The sequence below is a fragment of the Orycteropus afer genome, unplaced genomic scaffold (genome assembly GCF_000298275.1).
Source record: "Orycteropus afer afer isolate SDZICR_OR568_19922 unplaced genomic scaffold, OryAfe1.0 scaffold00052, whole genome shotgun sequence".
Lineage (NCBI taxonomy): Eukaryota > Metazoa > Chordata > Mammalia > Tubulidentata > Orycteropodidae > Orycteropus > Orycteropus afer.
This window is the reverse complement of record NW_006921639.1, coordinates 12,602,339-12,615,903: the sequence shown is the minus strand read 5'-3', so window position 1 is coordinate 12,615,903 and position 13,565 is coordinate 12,602,339. Positions and strand designations below refer to the sequence as shown.

Genomic DNA, 13,565 nt, shown 5'->3' with positions numbered 1-13,565 from the left:
CATCTCCACACCCCCAGGGCCTGAGCATGGTGGACTATAAATATCAGGGATTGCACTGAGCAAGAGCTGCCCAGGTGGGTTTGGTTTGCTCACCAGCCCAGCAGCACCTAAGCTATGTGCCCTCCTCAGTTTCCTTCTGGTTCCAGGCCCCACAGACAGACTGCCCACTATCCTTGGCCTATAGCACTGTAGACTCCCATAGGGCACAAGTACAAGCCAGAGAGCTGGGCATGTGGTCCAGGGGCTTACACAGGTGTGGAATCCACCAAGGGATATCCTAACTGGGTAACCGTGCCACTTCTGTTGTAAAGGGATGGTAAGACAGGGGTCTCTTCTTAAGACTATGGTTCCTGGGGAAACAAGCTGGTTCTTTACTCAAGATCCCACAAAGGTACTAAACCAAAGCCAATTTACACTAAGAAAGGTGGACCCATGTGCAGAGTAGAAATTGCTGGGGAGAGGAAGAAGGCAGAACACAGTCTGGGTTTCCTTGACTTTAGCTCCTTAAGGAAGAGGCAGGAGCCTCCACCCTTTCGAGCAGAGAAGCTCATTAATGCACTGAGCTTTCACCCATAAGAAGGGCTCCCTGCTTAAAGGGGTAAAAAGAAAGCTGGAAAACCACTGCACAATAATTCAATCTTTACAAGATCCCAACAGTCTATTGTTACCTTTATAGTATGTCATCCCTGTCCCCCAGAACCTCTAGGAAGCATCCTGATACACTGAATTTTTCTCCTAAATTAACTTCACCCTGAAAATTGTTTTTCTGAGGCTTTCATAACCCTCAGTGAAGCCAAAAAACTCTGCACTGTAATAAAACTAGGGTCTGAAATCACTGCCCTAGGGGGTAAAATCTAAACCCTATTCATCCTTTTTCTAAGAGGTCAGGGCTAGCTCCTAGAACATCAGCCCAATGAGACCCCAATTTCTCCATCAGGCAGAGAAAAACCAAACCCACTGTCCTCAAGTCGATTCTAACTCAAAGTGACCCCCATAGGGTTTCCAAGGCTGTAATGACTTAACCACAGCACCAGCAGAGCTCCTTAGGTATAGAAAGGTGGTCTTAACTAATGGCAACTCATTCATTGATTCTAGAGATTGAAGCTAGTGCTGATCCATACACATCCCAGGACTTCTAGTCTGCACTCTAACTTCTGGTCTTCCTTCTTCAAAAATAAACAGATACACAGAATAATAGAATGAACCAAAAAATCCGTTACCATCAAGTCACTTCTGACTCATGGTGACCCCATGTGTTACAGTGTGAACTGATGCAAAACATTTTCTTGCCTGTAATCTTAATGAAAGCAGATCACCTGGTCTCTCTCCTGTGGTACTGCTAGATAGGTTCAAACTGTCAACCTTCAGGTTAGGAGTTGAGCACAACCTGCACTACATAGGGACCACAGAGAGGTAGACAGATAGGAGCAATTGAAAAGAAAAAAATTACCCTGATGAGGTCTTCTTCCATACTCTTCCCATGGCGGTATCTGACAGCCCCTTCTTAGCATCTTCCAAAGCACTATCCCACATGTCTGGGTTTGCCCAGCCATCCAGATACAACCACAAGTGAGCAGGCAGAATGCAGGTTGGAGGAACAGATCAAGAGTTGAAAGCCCAAAGCGGAGACAGAAGGACTCCCATGAAATGGCCTGCTGTGTGGTCAAAAGAGTTTAGTCTCTCTGCATGTCAGTTTCCTTCAGCTATAAAGTATGAGGTTGAGATGGGAAATATACAACAGAGCTGTTAGGAGGAACAACTTAAAAAATCATTCCCTTAGTAAGTGAGGCTTTTAACAGCCATGTATACACGTCTAATCAACCTTTTAACTACAAATGCTAAGGGCAATTTCTCAGCCCGCCTGGTTCACTCTTAAAACAAAGGGCAAGACCCAGAAAAGGTGGCTTCACTGTTCCCTGACTGCAAATGTGCTAAATAAAACAAGAGGTCATAATTCAAAATAGGAGCTCTGGTGGCATAGCGCCTAAGGCATCTATGTGACTGCTAACCAGAAAGCTGGTGGTTCAAACCCATCAGCCACTCCTCAGAAGGAAGACTGGGCAATCTACTTCCATGGAAATACTGCCTCAGAAACCCAAGGAGGGGTCACTGTGAGTTGGGATCTACTCGACAGCAATTAGTTTGGTATTAAATACTTTCAAAGCATTTTAGCAACTTCAAGTGCAGTTTTCTTTCGGCAAAGTAGGAATACTACAGAGATCACAAGGTGGCAACAACAATGAAATAAAGAAATGACAAATAAAGCAAATTGGCTGCCATACAGTAGGTGCCCAATATATGCTAGTTCTCTCTTCCTCCCTTAGTAGGCTGGCTACGCACCCCTCCACCAGGCCAGGCCAAGTCTACCACTAGTTGCCAACTTCCAGCAGCCGCCACCCACCCACACACTCACTCACAAATGCCTGACACTCTCTCAAATCAGGCAACCCAAAAACCAAGGATACAGGGTGCCCAAAAAGCACCATCAAGAGAACCAGCCCACCAGCCTTCTCTCCTCAGGCAGCTCTGTCTAGTCAGTGAGGGAACTGAGCCAGCAGCCGCTACTAGGATTTTCCCATGGTGCAATGCAACTTCCCCAACTTTTCCCGGCCCACAGAAACCTAGCAGGCATTGTGCATAATCAACCGCAGGTCTGGGTAAAGGGGGAGAGCTGAGACAGCCAGAAAGTGAAAAGGCACAAGTGATCCTGAAACACAGTGACACTGCTCAAAATTTAGGAGCTCCAGTCCTGGCTCGGTTTCTCCATTCTTCTGGATTTGATTAATGGCTAGCACAGGCTCCAAAGGGACTAGCCAATGGAGAAGAGATTTAAAAATGGACTAACAGACACCTGAGGTCCCCCAATGGCTGAATCTGCGGGCCTCCATCGGACCTGCTTCTGTAACACCTAGGAGGTTCAAGACCTGTACATTGTTCACAACCAACGGCGGGACTGGAGACTAAGTGTGCATCTGGGATCCACATCTCTCTCTCTCCCACAGATGGCATAAAGCGGAAAGGTTCTACCCGCTGCCAGCTGCCAGGTAGCTCAATGGCTCTCGAGAGTTCCCACTTGGAAAGCTGGGGAGAGAAGTCGTGGAAGACAAGTGCTAAAGGCCAAGAGGCGGGGATCCGACACTCACCGGCGCCCTCGGCGGGCTGCGGTGGCCCAACGACGCCGTTCAGGTAGAGAATGGGCAGCAGGTGAGGCTGCGTCTTCTCCAGCGCTGCCCGCAGGTCCTGAAAGTGGTCCCGCTCCTTGGCCAGGAGCAGCTTGAGCAGCAGCTCCGCCTTGGCGCCTCCCGCCTCCTCGTCCAGCTGCCGCCGCTCTCCCGGGCTCAGCGCTCCCGCGGCCTCCAGCAGCCCAAGCACGGTTTCCACCTCCGTCATGGCCTGGGCGAGACTCTGCTGACACTGGGCGAGCAGCTCCCGGCGTTGGGGCTCCATGGTGGCGGGCCGCCCCGCCCCTCCGGACGGGTTCCCGGGTTCCCGAGGCTGGCGGGCAAGCAAGCGGCGGCTGCGGCGCGGAGGCCCCGCGGCGTCTCCGGGCGGACGGGCGCCGGGCTGCAGCCCTAGCGCGCCGGGAGCCGTGAGGCCGCGGGGCCCATGGGCTGGGGCCTGTGCGGGCTGGGGCCCGGGAAAGCGAGCGGCGCTCAGCAGCGGCCGCCTCCCGGGCTCAGGATCGCAGCCATGTTGGCTGCAGCGGCGGCGGGACTGGAAGAGGAGGAGGAGACGGAGGAGGAGAAGGAGGCGGAGGAGGTGGGGACGGCGGCCGGGGCGCGCCCCGAGGCCCGGCTCCAGCCGGGCATGCTCCCCTCCCCCTTCGCGCGCGCTCTCTCCCTGGCTCCGCGAGAAAACTCGCCCTGAAACCCCAGGCCACAGAACAGATTGCACCTCCAAGAAAAAAGTAGTCAGGGTGGTGTTCGTAGTAACCCCCGACGGCTCCGGCCTGGACTCGGCCGCCGCCTTGGCCTGGCCCGCCCGTATGTTCAGGCCTGGCTCACTCGGGGTCCCACGGCCGCCGCCCGCACCGCCAAAGCCCGAGCGCCGCCGCCAACCCGTCGGTCCTCCCTCTCCCCTCCCCCGTCCGTCCCTCCGAGCGCCCGGGCGGCCGGCCCCGGGAGGAGGCAGTGACCGAGGGGATGGGCGAAAGGGAGGGGTCCCCGCCTCCCCGCCCTCGGCCCTCCCGGGAGGCGGGGACGCCGCGCACGCTCTCTCTCCTAATCCCTCGAGGCCCAAGCGCCGTCTGAGTGGGGGGCGCGGTGCTAGGAGCCCAGCCGAAAGCACCCCGCAACCCCATCCCTCCACGAGGCACAGGGCCAGCCACCAATCTTTTGGAGTCCCCGCAAACAAAAGCCTGCTGCCACTCCAGGGTCTTCTAACCTGAGAACTACAAAATAAAGCAAGCAGACAATTGAGGGAATTCCCCTAAGCTTGACATCTCCCTAAGCTTGACATCTCCAATTAAGACCTCCCTCTAATGTGTTAGGTTTCCCACTCTAAGAAGCTGTTCAGAGTATTTCCCAATAACCAAAGCCAAACTCACTGCCGTGGAGTCAGATCCAACTCATAGCGACCCCTCCTTGGGTTTCCGAGGCGGTATCACTACGGAAGTAGATTGCCCAACCTGCCTTCCCAGGAGCAGCTGGTGGGTTTGAACCGCCAACCTTCTTGTTAGCAGTCAAGTGCCTTAGGCACTACCCTGTTGTTGTTGTTGTTATGTGCCATCGAGTCGCCCCCGACTCATAGCGACCCCTCCTTGGGTTTTCGAGGCAGTATCACTACGGAAGTAGGATTGCCCAACCTTCCTTCCGAGGAGTGGCTGGTGGGTTTGAACCGCCAGCCGTCTGGTTAGCAGGCAAGTGTCTTAGCCACTATGCTACCAGAGCTCTACCCTAGGAGGAGGGAAACAAACGGGTTGTGGAAACCTGCTTTCGTAATGATCTCAATGAGGATTTTCCAAGCCCAAGAACATTTCCTACCTTCCATTACAGCAGTAATGTCCTGGGTGGAGGACTAGCTCCTTAAAAGCTAGAATGCCAAGTGATTGTTCTCTTTTCACTAATTTAGCCTGGAATTCCAGATCCACTTCTACCTATCAGAAGGAATCTCGTTTACAAATATTGGAGGCCGTACGAGCATTTTCTACTGACACCATCACTCTCCCCATGATCCTTTGCCCCTATCCCCACACACACACCAAAAAAAAAAAGGTTTGTTAAATATTCTGCTTCATTGACAGGGAAGCAAATTTTATTTAATGGAAGCAAATGCTTTATATAGTGGTTAGAACAAGGGTGTCAGAATTTACATTCCAGTTTTGACATTCCCTCTAAATAGCTGCATAATATGGAGGCATCAGTTACCCTTGCTGATCTCAGTATTCTCATCAGAGAAAATAGGGCACAGAGAGATCAGGGATTCTTTAGCCTCGGATCCATGGATGAGCCTGAAAGTGTCTGTGAAGCTTCTGATTTTTATCTGAAATTTTTTTGTGACTATTTATGTATTTTTCTGGAATGGGGGTTTCTTTTGAAACAATAACAGACAGTTACCATGGGCTTCACATCAACTCATGGTAACCTCACATGTGTCAGAGTAGAACTGGGCTCCACAGAGATTTCAATGGCTAATTTTTCAGAAGTAGATTGCCAGGCCTTTCTTCCAAGCTGTGTCTGAATGGACTCCAACCTCCAATTTTACAGCCAAGCCTATTAACTCTTTGCACCACCCAAAGACTTGTTGTTGTTGTTATGTGCCATCGAGTTGGCCCCGACTCATAGCGACCCCTCCTTGGGTTTCCGAGGCAGTATCACTACGGAAGTAGGATTGCCCAACCTTCCTTCCGAGGAGCGGCTGGTGGGTTTGAACCACCAGCCGTCTGGTTAGCAGGCAAGTGTCTTAGCCACTATGCTACCAGAGCTCCCACCCAAAGACTAGCATTCATCAAATTATTCAACGCTCTGGTGCTGTAGTGCCTAAGACATTTGACTGCTAACCAGAAGGCTGGCAGTTCAAATCCACCAGCCACTCCTCAGAAGGAAGATTGGGCAATCTACTTCCGTAGTGATACCACCTTGGAAACCCAAGGAGGGGTCACTATGAGTCTGATCCAACTCGACAGCAGTTAGTTTGGTGGTGGTTTTTTTTTTTTTTTTTTTTTTACGATCCAAATTGGAAATATTGAAAAGATCGAAATTGTCAGGGATTTCATTTTATCTGGACACACAATTACAGCCATGGAAGCAGCAGTCAAGAAATCAGACGTTAAATTACACTGAGCAAATCTGTTGCAAAAGACCTCTTTAAAGTGTTAAGGAGCAAAGATGTGACTTTGAGGACTAAGGTGATTCTAACTAACTCAAGCTATGTTATTTTTAATTGCCTCATGAGTATATGAGAACTGGACAATGAATACGAAGACCAAAGAATTAAATTGGGGTGCTGGCAAAGAATATTGAAAAGCCATGGACAACCAGAAGAACAAACAAATCTATCCTTGAAGAAGTACAGCCAGAATGCTCCTTAGAAGCAAGAATGACCAGGCTTTGTCTTCCCTAGTTTCATCATATCGTCAGGAGGGACCAGTCCCTGGAGAAAGATATCATGCTTGATAAAGTAGAGGGTCAGCAAAGAAGGGGAAGACCCTCAGTGAGATGGACAGACACAGTGGCTACAGCGATGGGCTCAAGCACAGGAAGGATTGTGAGCATGGACAGAAGCAGGCCGTGTTTCACTCTGCTTCACAACTCAATGGCACTAACAACAACAATCGCAACCAAAACTGGACTCTCAAATGTGACTAAATCATGCTACAATATCTCCCTATGCAGACAGTCTTGGTTTCTATGCCTGAGTAGGGTTTAAGGGGAAGACTGGTATTGCACATGGCCAAGGTTCTCGACAAGCTCCTTGCTCTTCTCCTCCCGCTCCTGCCCCACCTGAGAGATGGTTCCCCCTGCTGGCCACTGGCTTCCCTTACCGCAACTGCACAGACTAAACCATCCTCAAAGGCATCTCCACTCCAGGATACATGTGGAACCTCTGTTCTTAGCTGGATTGGCTAGAAATCTAAGGAGTGGGAAGAAGGTAGAAATAGAGAGAAAGGAACAGAAGTTGGAGACTAATCTAGTTTATGGTTAGAACTGACTGGAAGTCCCAGATCCAAAGGGTGCCTGAGATAAGAATGGGCAGTAGGGAGACACAGTTTCCCAGGATCCCTAAAAGGATGTTGTTGTTGTTATATGCCGTCGAGTCAACCCTACTCATAGTGACCCCTCCTTGGGTTTCCCAGGCGGTATCACTATGGTGGGTTTGAACCGCCAGCCTTCTGGTTAGCAGTCAAGTGCCTTAGGCACTACACTATCAGAGCTCCTAAAGGAAGGTGAGTCCTTCGAGCCGGATTTGAACCAGCAACCTAAGGATAGCTAGTATGAAGCACCTACAGTCCTCTGCTCTACCAACTGAGCTATCGAAGGATCTCCCTAAAAGGATAGTGGGGCATGTGTATGTTTTTTACCCTAGAAGCCTTCCCAGGGAGCAAGGAAATGGCCCATTTACTAAGAGCCCTTTCTCTGTAGGTTGGACACTACCTTCAGTAAACCTATTATAGGAAACACTAGGATTTATGCAAAAGACTAATTTTGGAGGAGATAGTTTCTTCTATAAAAATAATTAGTATAGGATTCCTTTATTCAGTGACTTTGACATGACCTTGTATTTCTGTAGCACTTGACACCCTTTGAGGCAATGTTATAGATTGAATTTTGTTCCCAAAAAATACACATTATAAATCTTAATAGAATTGACACATTGGACACTAATGACCAAACACCAGACAAATTGTGGGATGACATCAAGGACATCATATATAAAGAAAGCAACAAATCATTAAAAAGTCAGGAAAGAAAGAAAAGATAAAAATGAATGTCAGTAAAGATTTTGAAACTTACTTTTGAATGTAGAATAGGTAAAGTGAACAGAAGAAATGATGAAGTAAAAGAGCTGAACAGAAGGTTTCAAAGAGCAGCTCAAGAAGATAAGGGAAAGTATTATAATGAAATGTGCAAAGACCTGGAGTTAGAAAACCAAAAGGGAAGAACACGCTCAGCATTTCTCAAGCTGAAAGAACTGAAGAAAAACTTCAAGCCTCTTATTACAATATTGAAGGATTCTATGGGTAAAATATTAAATGATGCAGGAAACATCAAAAGAAGATCAAAGAAATAAACAGAGTCACTGTACCAAAAAGAATTAGTCGACATTCAACCACTTCAGGAAGGAGCATATGATCTAGAACCAATGATATTGATGGAAGATGCATTGAAAACATTGGCAAAAGGCAAGGCTCCGGGAAATGATGGGATACCAGCTGACACCATCAACAAATGGATGCAGTGCTGGAGGTGATCACTCATCTGTGCCAACTGACAGGAAGAGCCTCGTATTCATGCCCATTCCAAAGAGAAGTGATCCAACAGAATGTAGAAATTATCGAACAGTATTATTAATACCACATGCAATTAAAATTTTTTGAAGATAATTAAAAAATAATTGCAGCAGTACATCTACAAGAAACTGCCAGATATTCAAGTTGGATTCAGAAGAGAATGTAGGGGATTATCACTCTTGGTATCAAATGGATCTTGGCTGAAAGCAGAGAATACCAGAAAGATGTATACCCATGTTTTACAGACTATGCAAATGTATTCGACTGTGTGGATCATAACAAATCATGAATAACATTGCAAAGAATGGGAATTCCAGAGCACTTAATTGTGCTCATGAGGAAACTGTATATAGACCACAAGCCAGTTATTAGAACAGAACAAGCAAATACTGCATGGTTTAAAACCAGGAAAGGAGTGTGCCAAGGTTGTATCTCTTCACATACTTACTCAATATATATGCTGAGCAAATAATCCAAGAATCTGGACTAGATGAAGGAGAATGCAGCATCAGGGTTAGAGAAAGACTCATTAACAACCTGTCATATGCAGATGATACAACCTTAGCTAGAGAACAGTTAAAAAAAAAAAAAAAAAACTTGAAGCACTTAATGATGAAGATAAAGACTACAGCCTTCAGTATAGAGTCTACCTCAACATAAAGAAAACAAAAATCTTCACAACTGGACCAAAAAGCAACATTAAAATAAATGAAGAAAATATTGAAGCTGTCAAGGATTTCAGTTTTCTTGGATCCACAGTTAATGCTTATGGAAGAACAGTCAAGAAATGAAAGTATGTATTGTTTTGGGCAAATCTGGTGGACCTTTTCAAAGTCTTTAAGAGCAAAGATGACCCAAGCCATGATATTTTCAATAGCCTCATGTGCATTTAAGAGCTGGATAATGAATAAGAAAGACTGCAGAAGAATTGATGCATTTTAATTGTGCTGTTGGTGAAGAATTTTGAATATACCATGGATGGCCAAAAGAATGAACAAATCTGTCTTGGAAGAAGTATAGCCAGAATGCTTCTTGAAAGTGAGGATGGTGAGACTTTATTGCACATGCTTTGACATGTTATCAGGAGGGACCAGTCCCTGAGGAAGCACATCATGCTTGGTAGAGAGTCAGCGAAAAAGAGTTAAACCGTCAGTGAGATGGATTGCCACAACGGGCTCACACATAGCAAGGATTTTGAGGATGGTGCAGGACCAGGCAGTATTTTTGTTCTTTTGTACATAGTGCCACTATGAGGTGGAAGTGACTTGTGGGCACCTAATAGCAACTACATGGCAGTGTTTATAATCTCATTTGGGACTAGGTTATCTTTGTTACGTTAATTAGGCAGGGTTAGTGTAATTTATATCTTGAGCCATCTCTTTTGAAATATAAAAGAGTTTCAACAGGGAGCAGAGCAGAGATAGAAGATAGACACCATACCATATGAAGATTGCCAAAGAGCCAAAGAATAATGATCTTCCATGAGACCCAACAGAAAGAAAAGCTTCCCTTAGAGCCGGTGCTCTGAATTTGGACTTCTAGCCTTCTAAACTGTGAGAGAATAAATTTCTGTTTGTTAAAGCCATCAATTTTGTGGTGTTTCTATTATAGCAGCACTAGATAACCAAGACAGGCACCTTTCCACACAGTCTCCTTTAGGGCCCATCACAATGGGAGAAGTAGAAATGACAAGGATAGGTGTCCCCATTGGGCAAATCAACCTATCATCCCACTCTTACACTTTCTAAGAATTTTTCCAAAGATTTATCCACCTTTCCTCCTTTCTTCTGGTCTTAGAGAAAGAGGGCCTCTTCTCCTTAAGAACAATGTCTTCCATGCTCTGGGTCTAGTCCCTGCATCCTATGCACACACATACAAGCACCCCTTCTCCAGAACCTTCCACTGTCATATCCTATCCCACTTTCTCACACTGTCCAAGTTTCTTCTGCTCTGACTTAGGTCAACCAGCATGCTTGAGGTTGCCCCATTCTCAAAGACCTTTTTCCCTCTCATTTCCTTAGGAAAGAAACACTGCCTGACACTGAGGGGACCCCCACAAGCTCATAGACCCTACTCCTTGACTGATCCTCTGCAATCTAACCTCTCAACACAACTCCCCACAGAGAGCTGTTCCCTCCATTAACCTGAGGCTATCCCCAAGGCCTTTCCTTCACACCTCCAGCATCACCTCTGGGCACACTCTGTTCTGCTTCACCCATCCTGGGAACATCTTCTTGTTCTCTCTCCCCCTTCCCTCCCCAATGGCTCCTTTCTCCCCCAAGCTTGACTCTTCTTTCCCCTTCTATCCTCCACTCCCTCTCTCTTAAAGGGAAAGCACCTTGAGCTGGACAGGTATGAACTCAGATCCCAACTCTGACATTCACTGACTATATATATGTCCTTGGGCAACTTTTTGAGCCTCAACTTCTGCATCTCTAGAAAAGTAGTAAGTATCACTCTCTCCTATGGTATTTAGGAGAATTAAATGACATGACTTATACAAAGTCAAGCATTTGGCTAACCAAAGGGTGAGCAGTTAGAATCCACCAGCTGCTCTGAAGAAGAAAGATGGGGCGGTTTGCTTTTGTAAATATTTACAGCCTTAGAAATCCAATGGGGGTCTCTATGACTTGGGATCAACTCAATGACAGTGAGTTTGGTTTTTGGTTTTATACAAGCCCTAGCACAATGCTTGCTACCTGGCAGACATTTAATGTTATACCCTTTAAAGTGGTGCTTGAGCTAGCAGCTTCTGCTGGTCAGAATGTTTGATTTAAATTCTGGCGTGGCAACTTGCTAGCTGGGTAACTTTGAGAAAACTTTCTATCCTCAGTTTCCTCATCTATAAAATGGGGTTGTTAATAATAGTATCAAAGTAGTTAGTGTTCAATCAATGGTAGTTGTCCTTGTCCTTTTGGTTTCCACTCTCCCATCCCGCTGAGAGGAAGACTCTGAAACATGCAGCAACAGGTTCTGTGCAGATAGATGTTTTAGGTTCCTGGATGTATGGTTGTGGATTCTAACTGAAAGACTTCCATTTAGTTTATATTTAGACAATGAGGGCAGGGTCCCATTCTGTCTTGCTCTCTGCCACATCCTCATGGCACCATGCCTGGCATGTGATAGGTGCTCAATAAATACTGTTTTTTAATTTGTAAATGAATGTATAGATGAATGCATTGAGACCTTGCTTCCAAAATTATATCTACTAGAGAGTTTTTTTTTATGGTGATAGGAAATTTGGCAACTACTATGGTAATTGTTGCACAATATGATTAATGAAATTGAGAATACTAAATAGTATATCTAGAAAATGTTGCATTGGCAAATGTTGTGTTATATATATATACTTTTTACAACAATACAAAATAATATCTACTAAAAATGGGAATATGGAGAAGAAGAGCACCTCAAAAAGGAGAGGCCTCAGAAGCAAACTGAGGGAGGTTCAGAAACTGTGATGCCCTAGGGATGAGTGGCAGAAGAGTAGAAAATGCACAATGCTTGGTTGGGAGTTCACCCAGAACTCTGGCCACTGCAGCCACCAATGTGCTAAGCACCAGGGAGCCACATTCTTTCCTGCCTTGCCCTGCATACGAGTTTGGCCTTTAAACTCTAGTAAAGACACCCCTGCCTCAGAAATCCATATCTGACATACAGGCACCAAGGCAAATGTGGTCCTGCAGGCATGGCCCCTCTAGGTCTCTGCAAGTACAGTCCTGCCTGGCAGCATTAACCCTTTGATTCAGAGCTCATTCTTCACAGTTTGACTTAGATGCTACCTGCATTAGGAAGTCATACATGCTGACCAACCCATCACAAAAGGGGTTAATGCCTCTACTGTTGGTTCTCATTGCAGTTTTTATTTCTCCCTTCATTAGCATTCATCAAAGCTCATAATTAAAGTTGCCAGTTTAGTTTTCTATATCCCTGAAGTAGGCAGAACGCCCCCTCAAAGATATCCATGCCCTAGTCCCTGGGACCTGTGAATATGTTATGTTCCATGGCTAAAGACACTGCAGATGTAATTAAGGTGGTTGTTGTTGTTAACTGCGCTGGAGTCAGCCCCTGACTCATACAACCCAACACACAACAAAATGAAATGCTGCACAGCCTGCACCATCCCATGCTTGGTTGCAGATTGGATCTTTGTGATCCACAGGGTTTTCACTGATTGATTTTCAGAAGTAGATTACCATGACTTTCTTCCTAGTCTGTCTTAGTCTGAAAGCTCCACTGCAACTTGTTCAGCATCATAACAACACACAAGCCTCCAGTGACAGACAGTGGTTGCTCTTGAAGTGTGCTGGCTGGGAATTGAACCTGTGTCTCCCATATAGAAGATGAGATTTCTACCTCTGAACCACCACTGCCTTGTAATTAAGATTACTAGGTCAAGCTGCCATGGAGTAAGCTCTGACTCATTGTGACTACATATGTGTCAGAATAGAACTGTGCTCCACTGGGTTTTCAATGACTGATTTTTTGGGATGTAGATCACCAGGCCTTTCATCTGAGGCACCTCTGGTTGGACTTGAACCTCCAACCTTTTGGTTAGCAGCCAAGTGCTTAAACCATTCTACTGCCTAGGCACCAAAATACACTTGTATGAATGAATGGAAATCTATCTTACGATGTAGTTATCCCCCATAATGAGATCTGATATAATGTAATCACCTCCATGATGAGATCTGCTATGAACAGTCAATCAGTTGAGAGGGAGTTTCCTCAGGAACATGGCCTTCCAGTATACATGGAAAAGCTCTGGGAAAGGTCTCTGGCTTTTTGCTTGGGATCCTGCAGCTGACTTGAACCAGTGGACTGCCATATTGCCTACTAATCTTAGGACTGTTGCCTTCACAGCCTGTGAACCCACAGCCTGCCATTTTACTGCCAATCTTGGGTTTGTCAGCCTCTGAAGCCAGCATCTGCTGCATTGCCTTTCAATCTTGGGTTCATCAGCCCCTGCAGCTGCATGAGTCAGGAAAAGCCTCCAGCTTGCATTTGATCCACAGACTTGGGACTTGCCAACCACATGAACCATTTCCTTAAGATAGTTTTCTCTTTCTATATATATATTATATACCTATTGTATATAATATATATAATATGATTA

The 13,565-nt window shown here is 46.2% G+C and overlaps 1 protein-coding gene and 1 non-coding gene across 2 annotated transcripts in view; both read right to left on the bottom strand.

The window, feature by feature from the left end:
* Nucleotides 1-3,447, bottom strand: part of DLG5 (discs large MAGUK scaffold protein 5) — a 222,015-nt gene extending 218,568 nt beyond the window's left edge. The window contains exon 1 of the mRNA XM_007938647.2: nt 3,144-3,447. Coding sequence (XP_007936838.1) covers nt 3,144-3,447 — 304 coding nt within the window. The remainder of the gene's footprint in view (nt 1-3,143) is intronic.
* Nucleotides 3,448-7,389: 3,942 nt separating this feature from the next.
* On the bottom strand, nt 7,390-7,478 carry TRNAY-GUA. The gene is given in 2 exon segments: nt 7,390-7,425; nt 7,442-7,478. It is a non-coding gene; the product is annotated as a tRNA-Tyr (tRNA).
* Between the last annotated feature and the right edge of the window lie 6,087 nt (nt 7,479-13,565).